A 21407-nucleotide genomic window follows, 5' to 3' on the forward strand; every position below is an offset into this window, starting at 1 on the left:
TCATTGACGATGCACTTGAAGCCATTTTATGTAACGAGCTTTACCTTTTCTATTTTATTACAGGAAGGGTGAAAACATGTCCCAACCCTGGGCCCAGGAGGAGCATCCCTGCTATCTGAGCAGGAGTGAAGGCTGAGAGAGTAACTGATACATTGATTATAAGTTGAAGACGTATGATATTAGAATATTTCTTATTCAGGCCTAAGCCTTATGGGGCCTGCTGATTGTGAAAGTAGTGATGCCCACGGTTTCAATACCTTTTTAGCTGCACTAAAAATAAAAGAATACTTCATGTGAGTTACATTTTTTTTTATTAAGAGTTTTTAAGTTTCAGATCAACAATTGCATTTCATAGAGAGCTCAGTGACACCATAAAAAAATGCAACATGTTTGCATCAGTAGGGTTTGGCATGAACACAAGGTACAAATAACAGTGTTTTTATTTTTAAACAAGTATGTTACATCATTGTAAAACTTTTGGTCAACAGCTGGTATCTCTAGAGTCCATCAACATGTATAAATATTGCACTTTACATTGGCATGGGATAATTCACAGAATGTCAACACAGCCTGAAGCAGTTTCCGAAAGAATGAAACATCAAAGTGCTTGAATATTTCTGTCTGACACTGAGGTTTGTTTTGGACTAACTTGATGAAACTCTGCTGTAGTGTTCTCTATTCTGCATGCTCACTGAAACATCAGAGCTTACATTAAAAGGATTTTTACACATCCACGTTTCTGTAAGAAAATATTACTCCTAAAACTTTATCTCTAAGGCATGAGTGACCAGTTACATAAAAAAAAGGATTAGTTCACATGGTAACTGTTAGGAATTAAGCACAAAGTGAAAGGGTTTTAAGGCAAACATTAAATGTGGCGCATAGGTTAGATGTGAAGATTTATCAGTGGAATCCGATGCGTAGAGCTTTGTTCTTCACTATAGTGAACTTACTAACAAACACCTTGGCAAAAACAGGATCCACCAGGTAGCGGTAACACTTGGTGACAGAGGGTGGAGGTTCTGCAAGGGTGACTGGAGGCTGGAGCTGAAGAGAGGCGGCAGACGGAGAGACGAACTGGGAGGCTCGGATCACATAATCCACCAACCGCTGATACTGCTGCTCTGATAAACGCTCCCGGACGCCGTCACCCTGCAGGGGGACAGAGGTCCTGATCAAGTGAACTCTGACATCAAGAATACATAATGTTAACTATGTTGTCATGACAACTGCAGACCACATTGAGTAATCTCGGCTTGAAGAATCTGGGATTCTTACTGCGGCAAATTATTTTGAAGGAGATGTCCCTTTTCTAAACATTCACTTTGACTTTTTTTCTTTTTGGCTAATTCAGTTATTAGCCAAAAATAAGTACAAAAAGTAATTTTTTCCTCTGTTGTAGTAACTAATTTTTACAGCAGAGTATATTTAGCAGCATCAGTGATGGTATGTGAATTTTAAAACATGTGGTAATTTAGCTTATGAATGAGCCCTGCTGAGAGTAGCATGTTATAATAATTCATGTTGAGGTTCTGTTAAAATATTATGAGTAATTAATGTCTTACTTATACAGAATAACTCTTAGCATCTTCATTTAGTCTAAATCCAGATTAGGATGTTGAACACCATGTTTGCATTACACAGTTAATTTGTTCAGTAACCAATGGTTACCATGAAATGAATGAAAGAGGAGAGAAGGAAAAATCTTCAAGTATTAAATGGACACTGAATAAAACATGTAAAGTGTTTATATTACATTTAACTACCTAATGGAAAAACAATAAATGTCAACTTAAACTGTTATATTTTTAACTCTTATATCAGGCAGCTTGACTGAAACTGCATGCATGTTCTGTTGTCAACCATTGGCTTTTGCTGAAATCCCAGTCTATGCAACCATGACAACAGTCTCAAGTTTATTAAAATAACATTCAACTAAACCTGGGAAGGTGGATTAATGTTAAGGTAGCAGAGATTTGCTTCGGTCTTAGCCTCTGCTTGAAGTGGATTATCTACAGCACGTGCCAAATCTAGCCGGCTATAACTATTTATATGGCAGAAACAGAACTTTAAGATAACAGCTGCGTGCTTAAATATAAAATCAAATCCATTTTTATTTGTATTGTACCAAATTATATCAATGTGAAAGGATGTTAAAGATTAAGATTTTTAGGAGTGTTCTTTGAATGCAGAGAAAGATGTAATAATTTCATCAGCTAGTTAAAAGTTCGTTTTATCAGTACATTCTAATACAAACGACTCTGAGGACATTCATAATCTTGATGTGGCCCAAAATGAAAAATGAATTTGACACCCCTGATTTACAGTATCAACACCTCCTATCAACAGAACTTTCCTTTAAAAATCACAAATTATTCATTTAAGAAGTGGGGTGAAACCAGCATAAGACTAATTATAAATCAAATGCTACTTTATAATGCTACTTTAATCTTCTATAATGACAGTAAAGATTATTATTACTGCATCAGCTTTTAGCTAGACATCAATGAATAAAGCAACATTTGATCTAAACAATTTGGTGGATGTTTTAACCAGAAAGCCAGAGGTTGGACTAACTTGTGAATGAACTTTATATTAAATTATAATAAAATAATGAAATATTTAGGTCAGCTGCTTTGAGTTCCACATCCCCCTTCCTGACGATGGGCTCACCTCAGAGTCGCTGCTCAGCGTGTGCTGCTGCAACGTGAGTGTGAGTTGGCCCGGCTGCTCCGGCTCCTGCTGACACTCCACCTGCACAGAGACCAGAGGTCAGCCGCAGGAAGCTGCCACCTGCAGCCGACCTGGAGCGCTGTGTTCACCTCTGTGATGGGGAAGGCCTGCTGCTGCGTGTCCTCACACAGGCTGACCACAAACAGAACCTCGGAGGTGAGCAGCAGGCAGCCAGCATGCTCCTGACCCGATCCGCTCACTATGGTCACCTCCAGGGCCATGTGGAGCTCTGGACGCCCCAGAGACTGCAGCATCTTCCTGTGGTCACACCAAGGAGCAAACAGAACGGATCGTCACGTTTTCCATACGCTCTAATTTATTGCTCAAAATTTACCCCTCAGCAAACCGTTCATGCCTTCATGCTCCTGTGCTCTTGGTTTTCCTTTAGTTCTCTGTGTGATTCAGACCTCACACATGTTCAGCAGTGACTCTGTGTGTTCAGCCATGTTCCTCTGACAGTGTTTACTTTGGGAGGCAGGTGCTGGCGTTCCGGCACAGATGTTGAAGCGAGCACAGTTGGGCACTTTGGGTCTGCTCAGTGTTAAGCCGCTCGCAGCCAGAGCTCTCATAAGTACGAACTACCTGTTGTTGTAAAAGGCAGTGACGAATGCCTGATGGAAACCAGTTTGACGGCTTTGTGGTTCAAGTAAAACACAAGAGAACATCAGATGTATGTATAAACACCCCGCTAAGCCCCTCAGCTGATGACAGCTCCAGAGGAATGTTTTCATGCATCAACAATTTGGACATTTTCCTGATGGCAGCTTAAAAAACTAGCAGGAATAAATGTTTGATAGCTATGGAAACCAAACCAGCCCCTCAATAAAATGTCATAAAGACTTATTAAGCAGCTCATGATAACCTTCTGTACATAAAGGCTGCTCATAAATCTTTTTTGAATGTTTCTATGAAGCTGTACTGGCCCTTTAACACACTGGAGACTGGGGGTGCACCGAGTACCTTAANCCACTTTTGCTTAGCTCGCCATGAGAGGTTGATTAGCTAAAGCCTTTCCTCTGTGTACATCCCCCAGAATGCTTTGCGATTATGGATCAGAGTTCAGTGAATATTCTATACAATGAATACTGAATGTTCTATCAGATGTATTATTTATTGATATTGATCGCATGTTTATCACAACACCTATTACTGATTTATTGTCCAGCCCTAAGTCAGACTTTGTTCTTTTGTGTAAAAGATAAACCCATCATTAGTTCGTCCATCCATTCACCTTTTTATACAGGGTGGCTCACGAAAAAGTAGCCCGCGTTGCTATAGTATTACTGGTGGCCTTCCGTAAGGAAAGAAAGAACTTGAAATGCCAAAATCTTTACTCATTCTTTACAGAAAGTGCTGAAAATGATCCCCTTGTACGTCAATGCAGTTTTGGGCGCACCTTAACATATTGTCATATATGCGACGCAACTCTGGGGCACTAATGCTCTGAATTGCATTACGAATATTGTCTTTCAACTGCTGTAAAGTTTTCGGGTTATTAGTGTACACTTTGGAAAAATGTACGAAAAGTAAAAAAAAAAAAAGTAAAAACAAAAGTAGCTTTTTTGTGGGTCACCCTGTACATCCATCTGCTAATCATTCATCCATTTCTTTTCATGGTAAACATTTGTATTTTTACCTTAAAACTGTGAATTTAAGGACAGAGAACTCTATAAATTAAATAGATGGAGTTTTGATTTGAAAACTGTGAAAGAAGCCTTGAATGGAACAGACAGAATGGATGTACCTGGAACAATCTTCACCTGTTTCCTTTGGAACAAAGCTGAATATCCTTTGCTGTATCACACAGCAACCATCCTCACAGATAAACTGTCTTTAGAGTACTCATTTAATGGTGTTCTTCCCTTCTGTCTCTCTTATTTTCTCTTGTGTGTCTCTTCATGTGGAGCAGCAGAGGTCCATGAATCTTCCTATATCTATCGAGCCATTCCCTTTAAAGAGAAGCCGAAACGCTGGTCTGTGGTCCAAAGTGGCTGCAGTTTTCCGTGGTTATCGTCTATTGACCTTACTTCGTCAGCCTCAAGAGATTGGACATTTCATGACTTCCTTGAAGGAAAATGATGCCAGGTAAGAGGTAGTACCAAGCAGAGAAGTGGTATATAGAGGAAGATGAGATTTATTCGAAGGTTTAATTTTTTATTTATTTTTTGTTCCTGTGCAGCATTCATCTGAGCTGTTGGTTGGACCTAGAGCGGTACAAGGTGATTTCTAAGACCGACAAGAGCTTCAGACAGGAGAAGTCAACTATGATTGTTAAAAAGTACCTGAACGAAGACTACTTCTTTGGTCCTGGCAGCCCTGCCACAGAAAAACAACAGAAAGATGTATGTAACATTTTATTTAATCTGACTAAAAATCCACACATTTTTTACACCAATAAATGTATACAGGTTTTGTAAACAGAGGCTGCAGCAGCTTCAAAGAAATGTTTTCTCACTTTCCTCTGGGATCCTGGGTGCTGCTGGAGAATTGGCAATAAAACAACCTCCTGAGAATTAAATGGTTTCTATTCAGCTTCAGAAACAATAATTATAAGTTTAAATCCATCTCAGATTGTATTTCTGGGCTCCAGGATCATTTCTAGATTTACCTCCCAGCTGTTCAACGTAGCGTTTGGATTTATGGCCCAAGCTGAAATTCGGGCTGGGTCAGGCCAGACTTTTTGGCTTGATGGTTAGACTCCGACTTCTGGAGAGAGTTTAATAAGGTTGCAACACAGAGAAAACCAAATGAGAATGTTTGATATAAAGTTGTGTTAATCTATTTATGATGGTGTAAATAGAGGAGCAGTGCAGAAGTTCTCCAGATGGTGGTAAGTACAGGATCCTATCAACCTCCACATCCTAGATTTGCACTTGACTCAGCATTTTTACAACAAGCAACAAGATGGAGCTGGAAGACAGGAGATGTTACACTGCTTACTTAAATGGTGGTCTAAAAACAGTAAGCAGTAAAATCTCAATTAAAATAACATGTCAGGTTTACTTTAGACTCCGAGCCCCTAATTAAAGTGAATTAGTCAGGTCGGATCAGGCTCTGACAAAATGCCTAATTGCTTGGGTCAGGTTGGATTATTTTAGGCCTGATCTAAATTTTAGTTCAGAGTCTATTACATCAGCTCAAAATAACGCTCCGAGATCAAACTGACTTCATTCACAGGACTTACTCCGATTTCTTGAACAAAAACAATATGTTTGTGTTGACATGATCTAAACTGTGGGGCAAGATGTTTGTGATTTGTCAGCATCATCCTATAATTGCCTCCAAAACAATTATTAAAATTGCTTTTAAATTAGAAAGCCAGTTCTACTGCTTCTGACTCTATGGGGGTTGACTCTGGCAGCTGTTCTTATGTCTCACTGTTGGTTCTCTTCTGTGTGTGCAATGCAGAGAGTATGACAGCTTTACTGCTTTGGCCCTTCACTCGCTCAGTCGCTCAGTCATCCAGTCACATAATGCCCCTCTTTCATCTCCTGATTCCCACTCTGCAACTGGTTCTCATTTCAAAAGCCTTACGAGATTAAATGAGGGCAAGCAGGGTTGTGTGCGCTCCAGATAAAAAAGGAAAATGGAATAAAGGAGATGTAAGAAAGGAAGAAATCAGCATATGAGGATTGAAAAAAGCTAGAAGATTAAGGGAAGAGTTTGTGGGAATAATGCAGAGCACGGGCGGAGATAAGAAGGGGAGAGTGTCACTGTTGGGTTTCTCCTTTATGCATTTACTTGTACATTTACTTGTCTCGAGTTTTTTTTATGTCATTTTATACAAAATATGATAAGCATTCCTTTCCCCCTTCTACTCTGTTATGTCTTCTGGTTGTGTAGATTCTAGTTAAGGCAGGTGGAGAGGAGAAGCTGCAGTCAGAAACCCTCTCAAACAGAGTTGCGATTGCAATCCAGGAAATAATCCAACCTTACCTTGAAGAAACATGGATGCCTGTGTTCCTCTCCTCAAAAGAGTTTGTTGAGCGACACAAAGAAAGGGAAAAGGAAAAGGTAAAAATCTTGATACCTCACATTTGACACCAACATTTCTGACAATAAATAATTGTTGATAGACAAAAAAAAAAAAAAAACTTCCGATGCTAGAAAACAGGTTTAGGCACCTTTCTACCTACATTCATTTTCCTATCCACCACTGGGTGGCATCCTGCTACCTTTAGTGTAGAAATTCACAGCACACAAGTTTTAGAGGAACTTTAGCAATCTGGACAAAGTTTAACCCCTTGACGGTCACCCCAAAAACGCTTACATGTAAGTCAATGGACTCATGAACACATTTATAGCTACATTGATATAGCAGCTAATAATGATAATCTGGTGCTCCATTATTCACTTCCATTGTCATTAATAAGTATAACATGTATATGTACAATATTTGGAGACTTAATATTATTTGTTTTTCCAACAGTGTTTTGTATTTGAATCTAATTAGCAAATGATGTCATGGAATTGACTTTTTTTTTTCTAGCAAACACAAAAGATGAAATCCAGACCCTTTTACTGCAAAGCAAAAATGTTTTTCTGCTCATTTTCCACATTCCATCAAGTTACAACCACAAACTTCATTATATTGAATGCGACGTACTAACACTAAGTAGTGCAAAATTGTGCAGCAGGAGAAAATGGATAACGTGGTTTTCAATTTGTTTTACCAAGTCATAGTGTCTGAAATGAAAAGCCTGGAAAGGAGTGTGTTGATCAGGGAAGCTCTGAGTAACTCTGGAGGAGCTGTAGAGATCCACTGCTCAGCTGAGAGAATTTTTTGACAAAGAAGCAAACAAAACAAAAACTATTCAATGAAGGCCTGCTTGTAGGTTGCCATAGACCACATGGGGTACAAACAAAGCTCAGTTTGTGTTGGAAAAATGAAGAATACACATACTGTGGCAGTATTGTGCTGTATTTTGGGGTTTTGCTGTTTTCAGCAAAACCCCAAAATACTTTCGGTTCAAACTACAGTGAAACGTTATTTTACAATGTATTTATTAAAGGAAGCTGAATACAACTGCATGCCACACTTTTCAGTCATTTGTTCTACTTTCACTTCAGTTTTGCACGTATATTTTGCAACAACATGGGTTAGAATTTCTGGTTGTGATCTGACAGTATATGAAAAAGTTCTGAGGTGTGAATTATTTTTTTTCAAGGCACTGTGATTTTATTAAATGTTTCAATGACATACAGAGAATGGACTGGACGGACACTTTGTGTTTTTAAACGAAAACGAATTGTCATTTGATCTCATTTAGTTTGCCAATAATTGCATTAAATATTTCAGAGGCAGTTGTGATGTGTATCATGTTTAAAGTCTGTATAATGGATGTGCCCACTGACACGCACACACACGCATACACACATTAAGGTTATAGGATCGGCCACTGAACGCCATTACTGGCTTGTCGCTCTCTTAGGTTGCTTCTTCGAGTGGAAACACATAAACTGCAGATTCTGCTACTCTGCGGCATTATGTTATCAAGTTTACTGGGTTTAGTGACACAGATCTTCTCATTAGGTAATGAAAGGTAGATGTAGTTTAGCATTACAGTCTGAAAAGTGAGATGCGGGGAAGGGTGGAAAAGATGTTTAAGAGGTGAAATGAGGAGAAAAGGTCAAAGGAGGAAGATTGGAAAGAACAAATGAGATTGAAGACAAAGGAGAGAGGGATGCAGTTCTAGTGACAGGGAAAGAGAGCACCACAGGGACATGTGTGAGGCCTCTCCTCGAGGTCTTGATTCCTGACTCTTTGCCTTTGTTTCTGTGTGGCAGATTAAATCAGACGATAGAGCCGCACAGCTGAACCGGATCAAAGCAAGGAAGGTAAGAAGAAGCCCTTCACGAATAGAGAGAAATGAGGAATTTCTTCTTCGCCAGGCATCAGGGATTTTCAGGGAAGATTTGGCTTTAAGCACTGACTTAAATTTTTTTGGGCTGTTACATTAGGCTTCAGGATGTTTGCTTAGCTAACTTTACTTTAACTCATGTCTTTTTCAAACAGATTTAAATATTAGCTGAACTTTCATGTGACAGAAAGGGGCAGTGTTATGTAAAGTTGACATTTTGAGCTTTACATCATGTTATAATGCGATTCCCTCATAAAGGGAAATTGTTGTCACAGTTGATGTATGTATTATTTTTATAATAACTGAAGTTAACATAGTTACTTAAATGTGCTATAAAATGGCACTATGTGCCAGGAAAATACATAAAATACATTATGTAGTTAGCTAAAGCCCTTTTCTTTAAAGGGAGAACCTGGATTTCTGTAAAGTGAATAATAAACACTTTTCTTTAAAGGGAGGGTGCTCCCTTTAAAGAAAAGAAAAGTTCTTTAGCTGACTACATAATTGTCTCTATATTATGTTTTCATTGGCAAATAACATGTTTTACCTATTACCAAGGAACTGATTAACATTAAGCTCCCTGTTTTCATCTGGAGGCTTCACAGATGAGTACCTCCAGAGATATCCTTCTGTTTCGGAGAGCTCTTCTCAACCCGTCCACCTGTAAGCAGTTCCAGGACTATGTCTCTGTGAAAGGAGAGTTACTGGAAAATGACGTGCGCTTCTGGGTGGAGGTGCAGAGATATAAGGTGAAGGTCCAGAAGCTTCTGTGCTGGCAGCTGCACAGTCCTCATACCTTCAGAAATATGACATATTTTCCCCAGTGTGTGTGTGAGACAGGTCCTACAGCATTACACTCATTTCTCTCTGAATACAGGACCTCTGCCATTCGCACAGCAGTATGGTCATAATCCAGCATAAAATCTCCACAATCATCAACTGTTTCATCAACTCTTCCATCCCACCATCTGTGCAGATCAACATTTCTCATGATCAGGCTCGGCGTATTCTGGAAAGGCGCCGTGAGCTCGGCCCTTATATCTTCAGAGAGGCACAGGTACTGGCTCTGTGTGTGTACTCGTTTAGCCATTCTATTCAGGACCTTCTCTGGAATATTTACCAACCTTCTGAAGACAGATGGGTCTTATGGGGGCCAAAACCCAGTACTAATGTGGTGGACCCCCTTGTTTAGGTTTAGTTTTGGTTATGATAAGGTTCGACGATATGGATGAAAATGTATATCACAATATAATCGTTTCAGGGTTTCCCCCAGAAAACATGCTAAGCCTGATGGTAGGGATGCTAGGACAGTCCTCCAGCAGCCCACTGTGTTTTTGTATTAAAAAATGTCAAAAGTTATAATAATTTGGAGGTGCAGGAGCGAGCATTATAATATGGAAATAATAGAGGCCAACGTACAGTTCAACTATCAACCTAGCTTAATCCGTATTTACCGTCACTGTTTAGTAACAAACAACATTTATCTTGGTGGTGGGGCACTGAAGGAAACCCTGTTTGTCATACAAAAAATATTTTTTGGAAGTTGTCTGTTTTTTTTTTTTCAACTGAACTTGGGACTGTTTTGCAGCGCTGAATCCAAAACTGACGTACATTTTTCTCAATCAGGTCAGGTTTTTATTCTAATTTGATTTAGAGAAATCCGATCTTCTGACTATGTTGATTAATTTTTTTTTTTACATTATCAGTTTGTTTCTGTTAATATTTATCATCCAAAAAAAGGTTTTAGGAGAAAAAATTTTCTAACAGAATTTTATTAGTTAAATGTCCCAAAGCTGGATTTCTGTAAAGTGAATAATAAACGCTTTTAAGGGTAAGTTCATGTGAATTGCACATTACGTCTCTGTCTCTCTTCTGTCCTAATAGCATCTCTCCTCCTGCTCATCACTCATTGATCCCAGATCCTCAGGAAACTGATCCATATGTGGAAACAAGTCCTGCATTTTGATGCTCATGTTGCATCCATAGTTCAGAAAGTTGACCTGATTGAGCAAAACCAATGGGATTTTTGAATTCAACACATCAAAATGCCTCTAAAACAATTGGAAAATCCCAATGATTTTTTTGGCTGTTGACCAGTGTTATTGATTTTTTTTTTTTTGTTTGTTTTAAATATCTGAAATACTGCCAAACTGGTGGCAATACCTTTCTTGTTTTATCCAGTGTTTTCACTCCATGCCATTGTTATGAGTCACAGTGGTGAAACCTGAAACTGCTGCAGCGTAAGTCACTAAAGCTGGTTGTTGCTAGGGAACCTAAGAGAGTCAGTTATTCAATGCCATCTACCTAGCTTAGCTGGCTGAGATTAAGTGGCTAAAGTCTTTCTTCTGCCTACATATACCTGAATGTTGTGTGGGTGTGGATTGGAGTTCAGTGAAATTATTGAACAGTCTATCAAATGTATTATCCATTGATATTGATCACATGTCTATTGCAATATACAGATGATTTATTGTCTTGCCCTATTTTAGGAATATACTGGTAAGTGTTTGGTTTAGGCAGACATGTAGTTACTAAAAAGAACAGATGTTAATACAAAGTCCTAATATGGGAAGAAACACGAATATGTGTGTGAGAACAGTTAATAAAACCAAAATTTATTATTCTTCATGCTTCTCTGCTTATCCAGATAGCTGTGTTCAGTGAACTGCTGAAGCTTTGGCCCAAGTTTCAAGTGCTCAGCAGGAATCTCTCCAAAGCAAAGCTCATTCCCCTGCTGCAGGAAAAGAGAGCCAAACACAGGGCCAAAATACGGAAACAGAGACGGCTGGAGGAGGAGGAAAGTGAAAGAAAATTACAGGTGGATCCAAACAAACAAAGAAAACTGAAGTTATAAGAAACCAGATTGTACTGCAAGATTAAAATCTGAACTCATTTCAGTCCTGTATGACCAGTTGTTACAGGAGGAACGGGAGAAACAAGAGTCCTGTGTTAGTTCGGAGAAGGATGAGCGTGACAGTAATAACGAGTCGGAACAAAAAGACGTATCTAAAATGCCTCGGAGGTCACACAGCAGCTTCAGCATCCAACGTACCATGAGCCTCCAACTCGACTCCCAGATCTTCCAAAGACCCCAAAGCTCATTGATGATTCACGCAGAACCAGTGAGAAACTCTTATCTGCTCTTAAAGCAGAAACTTTGTGTGTTTTTGTGAAAAAAGCATTGTTATTCTTATTTGACTAAACCATGGTAGCCCAAGTGAAAAGCAAAAGCATTTCCATCAATCATTCCTCAGTGTTCATTATCAAAATCCCAATTATTTTTCTTAAGTTGAACACTCTTCTATTCGAGATGGTCCATTTTGTTCAGAATGCATCTATTACTGAAGTAAAACTCCTTTAATGGCAGCTATTGGTTCCAGAACTTAGATTATTTTCAGGGCCCCGAGGTTAAACAAGCACAAAGTTTTGACTGACGGCTGCAAAAACAGTTTGTCTTTATTAACTACAGTCATGTGGTTTTCAACATTTTCTAAGGTTTTATATAACTGGATTTAATATATTGATCTGGTTTTCATAAAGTTCTAAAATTATTCAAATCTTCCACACTGTCATTTAGTCAAGAAAAACAATGTTAGATTTAATGCAAAAACAATATAGCAATAATATGAAGTGATTGTTTCCTGTTTGAATTTATAGGTTTCTCATATTGTTGTGTAGAAATTTGAGACCAACGTTTATATACCAGTATTCCTTTTCAGTCAAAAATAATAACTTGGATTTAAATTGTGCTTTTTCAAAAATAAAAAAAAAGCCATAGATGATAAGGTTCTAGCTTTACCCCCAAAACTGCAGAGGTTGATGAGGGACAGGAAGTAGAGCCATGGCTCAGGAAGCTGGCATCTGAAGTGTGTATACGACACCTACTGGTGACCTGAGGTGTTTAGGGGTTTATAAGTGAAGACTAATGAGAGTGCAGGTGAAGTGTTGTTGTGTTGTCAGTTCATTCCAAGTTCAGTTCGGCAAGATTAAAATGAACTGATTCATGTTCATAGTTCACCACCTCAATGTTTGGACTATGTTTACAGCTCTACTAGTTCTTGTTCCTTTGTTATTTCTCAGAGACAAAATGTAGAGAATATATTAAATTACATAAAATGTCACTCACAAGTTGACATATAGACAATGCCATTAATTTTATTGTCTTCTGCTGTCTTTGCTCCCAAAAACTGTATTTCAGCTAACATAATCTGACAATTTTTTCTTTATGAAAAACGGCCCCACATTTGGGCAGTGTTTATAACTGTGGTCACTTTTAACCCTCAGCGTAGATGGAATTTGCCAGATTTTGAGTTTTTTATTTTGTTTTTGTTTTTTGCTCATTAATTGTGCTGCTATTGCACAACTGAAAACCTCACAGTGATTGTGCCAAATGCTGAAAGTTGAATTTGGGAAAAATCACTCACTCGTTACTTTTTAAAAATTTTACAGCCATAAAATTAAAATACATAAAAACAAATTGCCTGGATATAATTTTGGTCATAACTATATTTTTCTTTAATAAATCCTGATTCCATTTAAGTACATCAGCTGCCAAAATCTTACAATCATGTAAATTAAATACATGTGTTCTTTCAGTTACTTATTGCATAATGGGTCAGAGAGGAGTTCATTTCACAACTTCTATTTTTTTTCCACATCTTTGTTTCTTTTTTCACCCATAAAACTAAAAATAATGTGAAGACTGATTATTTCTACTGTTCCCCACAGAGGGAAGATAAAATCCTCTGGTTCTTTCTCACTGACATCCAAAGTATGCCCTTAAAAATCTTATGTTCTTATCCAAAACGATTAATAAACATTGCATTAAACCTGCAGTATGTATCTTATATTTTTTTAAATTATAAAGTTTACAATCTGTGAAAATTGAGCTCCTCTGCCTTCACCCAGGGTTCCCAGAACTAACTATATAAATGAACCACTCAAACAAACAATCAGAGCCAGGAGGAGGGTCTTGCTGTCAATTACTTTTGCCCTCACCCCTCCTACTTGCTCTTTTCTACACTGCAGCTGACCACAACTGTAGTACGACTAAGCTACCAATGATGACAGATAAACAGTTTTCCTGAAACAATAAGTTGTTCCTTAAAAACTAGTAAGTTGTCTTTCCACCATTGGCTCAATTTTTTGGGGGGCTTATCTGCTTCATAATGTCATGACAGTGACAGTTTTAATACATATGGAAAATAACATGTTTTTGAAAAAGTTATACTGCAGCTTAGAGGTAAGCTCTATGTTTACTCTGTTGAAAGTTGTCAAAAATGTGAAGTATTTTCCATTTTAGATTGGTTAAGCTTCAATTTAGCTGAGTTTTGGACAGACACTAAAGCCTGTCCAATGCTTTGTTGGAAAATCCCTAAACATGACCTCGTTGCAGTAACCCAGCTAAATTCGAAATGACTAGTCCCAAGTAATATTCTTAAGGTGGAAAAAAAAACAGATTTGATATTGACATGGTGAGACAACTATTAACGTCAATTAGTGGGACACTGATGTCCTGCAGCAGATTCCTGACGGCCATGACAGAGTGGTTCTGTTCTCTTACTGCTGAGCTGGAGTTAGATGACCCATGCTTTGATTCCACTCAGACCGATAGTTGTGAGGGTAACTAGGCAAGGGTTTGATGTTGAGATCCAGTTATGTAATAATCTGACCACGTCCTGTTAACATACCTGTATGTCCCAGGGCAGCAAGCTATCAAAACTGCTGGTGTATGAAATAAAGTCTGAATTCAGGGAATCCTGAACAACATTAAGCATTGTGAAATGAATACTGCAGAGAATGTTTGTCGGCCTCAACCACAAACTTAAACGAAAGAGTTCAGTCCAGTAATGGAACCTCGTTAAAGCTTGACATTTCCTTTCAGCTGCTGTGGTCATACTCCAAGTACATGGAAGATCAGCAGAAGGAGGGGGAGGATGTGCTGAGTTTGCTTGAGAATTCTGCCTCCACAGATTCAGGTTTGCAGAAATTTATAGCCAATTAAGTTAGTTTTACCTAAAAGTAGAGATGCATCAGATGGTCTTAATCAATACAGATTAAGACCAATCTGTATTGGTCTTAATGCTGAAAAAAAATTCCAGATGGGGTATCAGTGACGATGTCCCCATCAATAAGGGCTGATCTATTCTAATTCTATGCTTTGTGTTCTGAGTGACATCATGCATTATTTATTTTCCATTGGTATTCTATTCCTTACTCCACTGAACGGATTAAAGTTGTGTTGTTTTTCCACGTCTGACCAAGCTTGTGAAGTTATTGGTGTGTTGTACTAGTGCAGAGTTATCAATTTGTAATTCAGTATATTTAACCCTTGTGCGTGCGAGGGCTGAGGCAAACGTAGAGGACTGTGGAAAATGATACATGTTTTACGTGTGTGGGGTCGGTTGGACCCCATTTCTGGACACGAGGGTTAAGTCTCTGTGTAAAAAAAAGTCAATCCAGCTGTTTTTCTGCATTGATGAATCCCTACCTAAAACTAAATAAATATACACGGATTTAGAGTGTTGGCTTACAATTTAAATGCAATAAATTAATTTGGCGACAGTAAAAATCACAGCTTTACACATAACCAAGGTGGTTTGTTGTACATTAAAAACTAAAACTAAATGTTGGGGCAGATTTTTACCACCAACTCTCTTCTTCTCAGACTCCAGTATCCTGTCAGTAAACAGTAAGGAAGGCTCCCAGGTGCCATCAATTGCCTCCACTAGGAGGTTCACCAAAATGAACAGTAAGTAAACTCATTGACGATGCACTTGAAGCCATTTTATGTAACGAGCTTTACCTTTTCTATTTTATTACAGGAAGGGTGAAAACATGTCCCAACCCTGGGCCCAGGAGGAGCATCCCTGCTATCTGAGCAGGAGTGAAGGCTGAGAGAGTAACTGATACATTGATTATAAGTTGAAGACGTATGATATTAGAATATTTCTTATTCAGGCCTAAGCCTTATGGGGCCTGCTGATTGTGAAAGTAGTGATGCCCACGGTTTCAATACCTTTTTAGCTGCACTAAAAATAAAAGAATACTTCATGTGAGTTACATTTTTTTTTATTAAGAGTTTTTAAGTTTCAGATCAACAATTGCATTTCATAGAGAGCTCAGTGACACCATAAAAAAATGCAACATGTTTGCATCAGTAGGGTTTGGCATGAACACAAGGTACAAATAACAGTGTTTTTATTTTTAAACAAGTATGTTACATCATTGTAAAACTTTTGGTCAACAGCTGGTATCTCTAGAGTCCATCAACATGTATAAATATTGCACTTTACATTGGCATGGGATAATTCACAGAATGTCAACACAGCCTGAAGCAGTTTCCGAAAGAATGAAACATCAAAGTGCTTGAATATTTCTGTCTGACACTGAGGTTTGTTTTGGACTAACTTGATGAAACTCTGCTGTAGTGTTCTCTATTCTGCATGCTCACTGAAACATCAGAGCTTACATTAAAAGGATTTTTACACATCCACGTTTCTGTAAGAAAATATTACTCCTAAAACTTTATCTCTAAGGCATGAGTGACCAGTTACATAAAAAAAAGGATTAGTTCACATGGTAACTGTTAGGAATTAAGCACAAAGTGAAAGGGTTTTAAGGCAAACATTAAATGTGGCGCATAGGTTAGATGTGAAGATTTATCAGTGGAATCCGATGCGTAGAGCTTTGTTCTTCACTATAGTGAACTTACTAACAAACACCTTGGCAAAAACAGGATCCACCAGGTAGCGGTAACACTTGGTGACAGAGGGTGGAGGTTCTGCAAGGGTGACTGGAGGCTGGAGCTGAAGAGAGGCGGCAGACGGAGAGACGAACTGGGAGGCTCGGATCACATAATCCACCAACCGCTGATACTGCTGCTCTGATAAACGCTCCCGGACGCCGTCACCCTGCAGGGGGACAGAGGTCCTGATCAAGTGAACTCTGACATCAAGAATACATAATGTTAACTATGTTGTCATGACAACTGCAGACCACATTGAGTAATCTCGGCTTGAAGAATCTGGGATTCTTACTGCGGCAAATTATTTTGAAGGAGATGTCCCTTTTCTAAACATTCACTTTGACTTTTTTTCTTTTTGGCTAATTCAGTTATTAGCCAAAAATAAGTACAAAAAGTAATTTTTTCCTCTGTTGTAGTAACTAATTTTTACAGCAGAGTATATTTAGCAGCATCAGTGATGGTATGTGAATTTTAAAACATGTGGTAATTTAGCTTATGAATGAGCCCTGCTGAGAGTAGCATGTTATAATAATTCATGTTGAGGTTCTGTTAAAATATTATGAGTAATTAATGTCTTACTTATACAGAATAACTCTTAGCATCTTCATTTAGTCTAAATCCAGATTAGGATGTTGAACACCATGTTTGCATTACACAGTTAATTTGTTCAGTAACCAATGGTTACCATGAAATGAATGAAAGAGGAGAGAAGGAAAAATCTTCAAGTATTAAATGGACACTGAATAAAACATGTAAAGTGTTTATATTACATTTAACTACCTAATGGAAAAACAATAAATGTCAACTTAAACTGTTATATTTTTAACTCTTATATCAGGCAGCTTGACTGAAACTGCATGCATGTTCTGTTGTCAACCATTGGCTTTTGCTGAAATCCCAGTCTATGCAACCATGACAACAGTCTCAAGTTTATTAAAATAACATTCAACTAAACCTGGGAAGGTGGATTAATGTTAAGGTAGCAGAGATTTGCTTCGGTCTTAGCCTCTGCTTGAAGTGGATTATCTACAGCACATGTGCCAAATCTAGCCGGCTATAACTATTTATATGGCAGAAACAGAACTTTAAGATAACAGCTGCGTGCTTAAATATAAAATCAAATCCATTTTTATTTGTATTGTACCAAATTATATCAATGTGAAAGGATGTTAAAGATTAAGATTTTTAGGAGTGTTCTTTGAATGCAGAGAAAGATGTAATAATTTCATCAGCTAGTTAAAAGTTCGTTTTATCAGTACATTCTAATACAAACGACTCTGAGGACATTCATAATCTTGATGTGGCCCAAAATGAAAATGAATTTGACACCCCTGATTTACAGTATCAATAGAACTTTCCTTTAAAAATCACAAATTATTCATTTAAGAAGTGGGGTGAAACCAGCATAAGACTAATTATAAATCAAATGCTACTTTATAATGCTACTTTAATCTTCTATAATGACAGTAAAGATTATTATTACTGCATCAGCCTTTAGCTAGACATCAATGAATAAAGCAACATTTGATCTAAACAATTTGGTGGATGTTTTAACCAGAAAGCCAGAGGTTGGACTAACTTGTGAATGAACTTTATATTAAATTATAATAAAATAATGAAATATTTAGGTCAGCTGCTTTGAGTTCCACATCCCCCTTCCTGACGATGGGCTCACCTCAGAGTCGCTGCTCAGCGTGTGCTGCTGCAACGTGAGTGTGAGTTGGCCCGGCTGCTCCGGCTCCTGCTGACACTCCACCTGCACAGAGACCAGAGGTCAGCCGCAGGAAGCTGCCACCTGCAGCCGACCTGGAGCGCTGTGTTCACCTCTGTGATGGGGAAGGCCTGCTGCTGCGTGTCCTCACACAGGCTGACCACAAACAGAACCTCGGAGGTGAGCAGCAGGCAGCCAGCATGCTCCTGACCCGATCCGCTCACTATGGTCACCTCCAGGGCCATGTGGAGCTCTGGACGCCCCAGAGACTGCAGCATCTTCCTGTGGTCACACCAAGGAGCAAACAGAACGGATCGTCACGTTTTCCATACGCTCTAATTTATTGCTCAAAATTTACCCCTCAGCAAACCGTTCATGCCTTCATGCTCCTGTGCTCTTGGTTTTCCTTTAGTTCTCTGTGTGATTCAGACCTCACACATGTTCAGCAGTGACTCTGTGTGTTCAGCCATGTTCCTCTGACAGTGTTTACTTTGGGAGGCAGGTGCTGGCGTTCCGGCACAGATGTTGAAGCGAGCACAGTTGGGCACTTTGGGTCTGCTCAGTGTTAAGCCGCTCGCAGCCAGAGCTCTCATAAGTACGAACTACCTGTTGTTGTAAAAGGCAGTGACGAATGCCTGATGGAAACCAGTTTGACGGCTTTGTGGTTCAAGTAAAACACAAGAGAACATCAGATGTATGTATAAACACCCCGCTAAGCCCCTCAGCTGATGACAGCTCCAGAGGAATGTTTTCATGCATCAACAATTTGGACATTTTCCTGATGGCAGCTTAAAAACTAGCAGGAATAAATGTTTGATAGCTATGGAAACCAAACCAGCCCCTCAATAAAATGTCATAAAGACTTATTAAGCAGCTCATGATAACCTTCTGTACATAAAGGCTGCTCATAAATCTTTTTTGAATGTTTCTATGAAGCTGTACTGGCCCTTTAACACACTGGAGACTGGGGGTGCACCGAGTACCTTAAGTTTGGGTGATGATCAATCGGCCGATACTTACAAGTGAAATTGATATTAACTACTTCAACAAGGTCCAAAACTCAACCATTGTCCCCTTTTGCTCTGCCCACCCAACTACTTTTCACTTATTTTTAGGAGCACTGCATCATGTGCAGTTAAAACAGGTTTGCATTGTTTCACAGGTATTGTTCAATACTTTTCAATAAAATAAGCCTAGGATATTGGAGGAGTATTGTGAACATCTGACAGTGTCTGATGGGAATAAATAAATAAATCAGTATCGGCAAAAATCAGAATTAGGCTTTTAAAAGATTGGTCAGAAAAAAGCAACCGGTGCGCCCTGCTACTGCTTGGATCACATACGCTTTTAGAAAACAGGACCAACAGAAAACTTCCACTGGTTTTTTCTTCTTTATATAAAATCCTAATAAAGTTACAATCTACCACCTTTCAAACTATTCCAACAGAATGCCATTTGTTGCTCTCTAGCAGAGGTGGGACCAAGTCACTGTTTTGCAAGTCTCAAAACAGGATTTAAAAATAACGGGGGGAAAAAAAGGAGAGACAAAAAATGGCTGTAGTGTAAAGTGCTTTGAATGGTCAAATTGCTATCGGAGTTTATTTATTCTTGAGATTCACACAGCTGAAGCTTGACTCAGACTTGTCCTCAAGTCCGAGTCAAGTCTCAAGTAAAGACGGTCAAAGTCAAGTCTCAAGTCGGGAATTTCAAGTCATTTCGAGTCGTTTTTTTTTTTTTTTCAGTCCAAGTGGGTTAAATCTACAGCTAATTTCACATCTCAGTATTGATAAAAACACATTGCGTGAATCAAGCTAGCCAGAATCACTAATGACACAAAATAATGTGCTTCATTACCATCCAGAAACCACTGGTGTGAAAGTCAAAGTCAAGTCCGAGTCTTTGAGAATTTTTTCAAGTCAAGTCTCAAGTCTTGATTTTAATGACTCGAGTTTGACTCGAGTCCAAGTCATGTGACTCGAGTCCAAGTCATGTGACTCGAGTCCAAGTCATGTGACTCGAGTCCAAGTCATGTGACTCGACTCCCAACCTCTGCTCTCTAGTGGCATTCTGTTCCTTTTGACAGCCACAACAAACACCTCTGCTCAGACTTGTAGCAAAATGGTAAGAACAATTGTAGCGGAGTACTTATGAGAACAAGGAGAGGCAGACTGGCTACCATGTGTGGGACTCAAGGTAAAGAAAGAAATGCGGACGTCTTTGTAAACTAAACAGTGGAAATGACGGAGGGTAGAGCTAGAGAAAAATACATCATTTCCTGGAGAGAAACCAAGAAAAGCACAAATGCAGAAGTGAAAACACATGCCCCACTTATAAGGAGAGCTGGACAACAGTAAAGCTGTAGAAGGGAAGAGATGTTTTAACGGCTTCAGGGTCATACCAGACATATTTCAGGTGGCTGTTGGAGGCCAGAGCAGACTTTTCTTCTGCAGGCAGATAGAGCTGTTTAGGAAGCTGCCACAGTCCCGCTCCGTGGAGGATCCCTGAACACAGCACGGACAGTTAACCATTACAAGCTTCACACAGATTTAAACTCTGTTTATTACCAATACTGTTCATTTTTAAAGACGAATGGTTACAGAGTGGGTGTATAACCCATAAGCATGTGGTCAGTTTTCTTTCAGCACTACAGCAACAACCCAGTGATTCATAAAGAACACAGTGGACTCCATCACTGACGTCACTGCAGTGACACTGGACACGATGTGCAGCCCTGAGAGGGTGTAAGTGTGTGTGTGTGTGTGTGTGTGCGTTTGTTTGTAATACCTTGTGGGGACCATTTTCCTGACATATATTACATTGTGGGGACCCACTGCTCCTTGTGGGGACTAAAGCCTGGTCCCCACAAGGGGAAACGCTGTTTTTGGATCAGAGGTCAGATTCAGGACTAAGGTATGAATTGAGTTTTGGTTAGGGTTAGGGTTAGGTATGATAGGGGCAGGGTAGGGTTAGGATAAGGGTAAGATTTAGACTGTAGAAATTAATGGAAGTCAATGGAAAGTCCTCACAAAGATAGCCACGCAAACATGTGTGTCTGCGTGTGTGTGATGTGTTTGGCTACAGATCATCAAACTGTTGTGTAGACGTTTGGAGGAATGTCTTTAAATTTTATTTTTATTTTGCAAAAACAAGCATTATTAAAATTCTAAGTAGAAATGTTACAGAAATCCAACAGATCCTTTTTTCTTCAGCTTCAATTTAGTGCACTGTGCATATTCTGAAAGTTATGTTTACAATACATAACAGTACTAAACAAATGGAACGTTGCATTTCTATTTATGGAATAATCTGTAAAGAAACCAAAGAAAGATCAAGCTCTGCTTAAGAAAATAATAAA

At 38.9% G+C, this 21407-nt stretch overlaps 3 protein-coding genes across 6 annotated transcripts in view; 1 reads left to right on the plus strand and 2 right to left on the minus strand.

Annotated features, from left to right (window-relative positions):
* Window positions 1-297, plus strand: part of rgs22 (regulator of G protein signaling 22) — a 29600-nt gene extending 29303 nt beyond the window's left edge. The window contains exon 26 of the mRNA XM_007550527.2: window positions 64-297. Within this exon, the coding sequence (XP_007550589.1) occupies window positions 64-119 (56 nt within the window). The 3' untranslated portion in view covers window positions 120-297. The remainder of the gene's footprint in view (window positions 1-63) is intronic.
* Window positions 298-20436, minus strand: LOC103136986 (vacuolar protein sorting-associated protein 13B-like). Its single transcript, XM_007550477.2, has 4 exons — window positions 19036-20436; window positions 2823-3693; window positions 2674-2754; window positions 298-1152 (listed from the first exon to the last, which is right to left on the minus strand). The coding sequence occupies exons 2-4, from the start codon at window positions 2985-2987 to the stop codon at window positions 904-906; spliced, it is 495 nt and encodes a 164-aa protein (XP_007550539.1). The 5' UTR covers window positions 2988-3693; window positions 19036-20436; the 3' UTR covers window positions 298-903.
* Window positions 15648-21407, minus strand: part of vps13b (vacuolar protein sorting 13 homolog B) — a 333331-nt gene continuing 327571 nt past the window's right edge. For all 4 annotated transcript variants that reach the window (XM_016670633.1, XM_007550475.2, XM_016670636.1 and 1 more), the window contains exons 65-68: window positions 20451-20553; window positions 18166-18334; window positions 18017-18097; window positions 15648-16507 (exon numbers count right to left, since the gene is read on the minus strand). In XM_016670633.1, the coding sequence (XP_016526119.1) occupies window positions 16259-16507; window positions 18017-18097; window positions 18166-18334; window positions 20451-20553 (602 nt within the window). In that variant the 3' untranslated portion in view covers window positions 15648-16258. The remainder of the gene's footprint in view (window positions 16508-18016; window positions 18098-18165; window positions 18335-20450; window positions 20554-21407) is intronic.

This window comes from Poecilia formosa, unplaced genomic scaffold (assembly GCF_000485575.1).
Source record: "Poecilia formosa unplaced genomic scaffold, Poecilia_formosa-5.1.2 Scaffold36, whole genome shotgun sequence".
Classification (NCBI taxonomy): Eukaryota; Metazoa; Chordata; class Actinopteri; order Cyprinodontiformes; family Poeciliidae; genus Poecilia; species Poecilia formosa.

Bases quoted from the DNA above. Each gene is read 5' to 3' on its own strand.
- LOC103136986 (XM_007550477.2), bottom strand. From the start codon at position 2,987: ATGCTGCAGTCTCTGGGGCGTCCAGAGCTCCACATGGCCCTGGAGGTG. The intron at 2,755-2,822 runs GTGAACACAGCG...GTCTCTGTGCAG, and splicing joins AGGCCTTCCCCATCACAGAG to GTGGAGTGTCAGCAGGAGCC. The intron at 1,153-2,673 runs GTGAGCCCATCG...GTCCCCCTGCAG, and splicing joins CGCTGAGCAGCGACTCTGAG to GGTGACGGCGTCCGGGAGCG.